The 3089-nt window shown below is 44.9% G+C and overlaps 1 protein-coding gene across 1 annotated transcript; it reads right to left on the reverse strand.

The window, feature by feature from the left end:
- Positions 1–322: 322 nt before the first annotated feature.
- Positions 323–2877, reverse strand: LOC131292998 (angiopoietin-related protein 7-like). The gene is made up of 3 exons (XM_058321077.1): positions 2563–2877; positions 1489–2491; positions 323–597 (listed from the first exon to the last, which is right to left on the reverse strand). The coding sequence occupies exons 1-3, from the start codon at positions 2875–2877 to the stop codon at positions 323–325; spliced, it is 1593 nt and encodes a 530-aa protein (XP_058177060.1).
- Positions 2878–3089: the final 212 nt, after the last annotated feature.

Here is a 3089-nt window from a genome sequence, read left to right on the forward strand (position 1 = left end):
TGTGCAGTCACGAAGCTGAAATTTCGGAATTAAATCAATCATATACCACCACTGACCGAAAGGCTTCCCGAAGGTGCAACTGGGTGCGTTTAGAAGTTGGGCTCCCTTCCGGTGCCCGGTAATCGTACGCCGGGTGCAACGAAGTTACCTTACCGACGCCGGACGCGTTTCGTTTCGCAGCTAATGAGTGTGATTCTCATCATTACAGCCGGAGACGCCAGGTGAACGAAGGCCGACCGAAGGGTGGTAGCATCCAAATGTAAGAAATATTTTAACAAAATAATACTCTACTTTAAGCGCAGCGCACGCGGCCCAGCGCGTTCTAGGAACCATCACAGATGGTCCCGATCACGACGGAGTCCGGTGGCGGGCAAATTAAAACCGGCCGATGCGTGTGCGATGCGTCAGCGGGCAGCTTTCGGTGCGGTTTGCAACCTTCGCCCAGCTGTTGCCGCCCAGGTTGAGGGAGCGACGCTGCTCCAGATGCTGCCCCAGATTCTTCGCCGTTGCATTTGCATTTGCAGACGCAAGATCCCGTCGACTCGGGCGTATCCGGTAGCACGCCACGGAAACCGACTATCAAATCATCATATTTCACTTTAATTTGCCAGCATACCAGTATCGCGCGGTTTTCCGACACGCCACCGACCAGATCGTAAAATCTACCATTTTATCGATCGACATCGATCGTCACGGAAGCCGCCCGGATTCCGCGTTTTCCCTTTTTGCCACTTCGTAGATCATCCGGATTGAGGTTAGGTGTCGGATGTGATTCCTTGGTGTGAACGCAGCACGCCTTCTTCCCCCTGTGCCAATGTTGCAACAAAGTTGGTTTGGTTACCTTCGCACAAACAACCAGCGAAACTGAACCTTTGGTCAATTTCTGCAAACCGTTTGTGGATGTGAGAAAACTCACCCAAACGGAACCGTCAAGAGGCAGACGCGAACTAATTAGCTTTTTTGCTATGTTTTCGGCGACCTCTTGCAAGCGGTGGTGCTTGCGTGAACAGCTTTTCGGATGCACTTCTGCACACGACGCCGTCCAAGCAGCAGGTTTTCGCTAAACTGCGGGAGCCATTTAGAAGCAATTCGGTGGCTAATTTTCGAAGGTAGGACGCAAATGGAAGCAAAACATGAGAAATATCGGATGGAACTGCTGCTGGACAAAAAATGGACAGAACCCTTACGAATGCGGTTAGCCAGCCTTCTTTCGTTCGAGTAGCGAGCAGAACGAATCGATTTTGCTGAAACAATGTTTACAATGTAGCCAGATGAATTTTGTTAACGTTTTACACCCCAAAATTTAAGACAAGATAAGACCGTTCTTCGATTTATTCTTATAAGTGTTTTTTCGTATGTTTATTGTTATTTTATGATTATTAGTATATTTTACAAATTTTCTTTTAGGCAATGGATTACTAACTTGATCGATACATGATTTTTGTCAATCAACAATATCGCGAATCATCATTCGCGAATAAGCCATACCTCGCGAGTCCCGTTTGAAGAACCACCACTCAATCGCGCTTCGATCATTCGTTGTGTTCTTATAATTCCCGTTCAAGTTGGCGTTGGTGCACCCGTAGTACCACCATGCTCCGTGTCGATCTACAGCACAATTTTTGCCAGGGCCATTGTTGCGATCGAACGTACTAAACTTGTGGTCCTTGTTGAAACTAATGGCATCCCCTGCTGTTCCCGAGTAGCTTCCTAACTTCTTCAACGTGTACGATTCAGATTCGTTGCCGATCGCAAACTCTCCGTACCTTGCGTATCCGTAGTTTCCGTGAAAATCTTTGACCTCGACTATTAGTTCGTGCGATCGATTCTTCGTAATATGATGTACGTGATTCAACCCTAACCAGAACTCGCCTTCGACATTCCCGAATCCATTACGGTACTCGGTCCAATTACGGTAAAAGTTTTCAGACCCGTTAAACCTATGCTGGATTACTATCCAGCCTCCACCGAACATATTTTGTTCACAGAACACCTCGTAAGGTTTTGTAGAATTATGCTCCACATGCATTCTATACTTGCCAGATATTTTTGAAACTTGTCGACACGATCGAATGGGTTGTGTGAAGTGGTCTGCTAGTATCTTATTGCTTATTTCTGCAACTGTAGTTACATTTTGTACCGAAACTTTAAGAATGTCCAATGCTTTTTTATTTTTTGCCTCATTCTTTAGCCCTATCTTCGACATTTTATAGTAGGATATGTTCAGCGCGATCTGATTTTGTTCAACACTATCGATTTTACTAATCAAGCTTTTTTCAAATTCACGGAATTTCGCCAAGGTATTAGCTTCTGCAGTTTTCATGCCTTCTGCTACTTTCTTAAGCTCGCTTTGCACCGTTTCTTGGTAGGATATGTTCAGTGCTATAAGGTTTTCCTCAACACTGTTTAGTCCACTGGTCAGCTTGTTTTCTAATTCACGCAAACCTATCGTGGTTTTCTCCTCTGAAGCTTTCACACATTGGGCCACTTGCTGCAAACATTAACACAATAACTTCTTTTTTCCAACATCGATCGGATTGTGTCTTACGATTTTAAACTTACCTTCATTGCCTTCTGTAAGAAGTCTTCCAGTGCATGCGTTCTTGCCTCGAATTTTTCTTCCACTTTTCCGATTTTTTCCTTTATTGCATACTCAAGATTGACGAGCATTTCCTGCACACGTTCCTCCGTTCGCTGCAAAGCTGCGTGAGTTTTCTCCACCAATTTCTCATTTTCACTTATTTTTAACCAATCTTGGGGACTTAAATCAACCACCCTCAACGGGTGCTTCATACTATGCTCCACTTCTTGAAGTTTGAACTGAACGTAATCCAACTTGCTCATCAGCAGTTCGAACTGGAAGCCACTAACAGCCATGGTGGGCCGGGCTGACAAACCCACCACAAAACATATAAGTAAACTGTAGCCGTGAGCATGCATAATTTGCAATTAGCTCCTTTGAACTTGTCAACACAACGAATTATGAACAACAACTGAAGCTGTCGTGATGTCGTATGCCTTGATAAAGCATGCGAGCGAGCATTTCTTAGTATGTGTCCTTGACCATGATGGAATGTTATCACAAACAG

Source organism: Anopheles ziemanni, chromosome 2 (assembly GCF_943734765.1).
Source record: "Anopheles ziemanni chromosome 2, idAnoZiCoDA_A2_x.2, whole genome shotgun sequence".
NCBI classification, from domain to species: Eukaryota; Metazoa; Arthropoda; class Insecta; order Diptera; family Culicidae; genus Anopheles; species Anopheles ziemanni.

Coding starts and splice junctions, on each gene's coding strand:
- LOC131292998 (XM_058321077.1), bottom strand. CDS start 2,877: ATGGCTGTTAGTGGCTTCCAGTTCGAACTGCTGATGAGCAAGTTGGAT. Junction 2,492..2,562: donor TCTTACAGAAGGCAATGAAG/GTAAGTTTAAAA, acceptor TAATGTTTGCAG/CAAGTGGCCCAATGTGTGAA. Junction 598..1,488: donor CTTCAAACGGGACTCGCGAG/GTATGGCTTATT, acceptor GGCAAATTAAAG/TGAAATATGATGATTTGATA.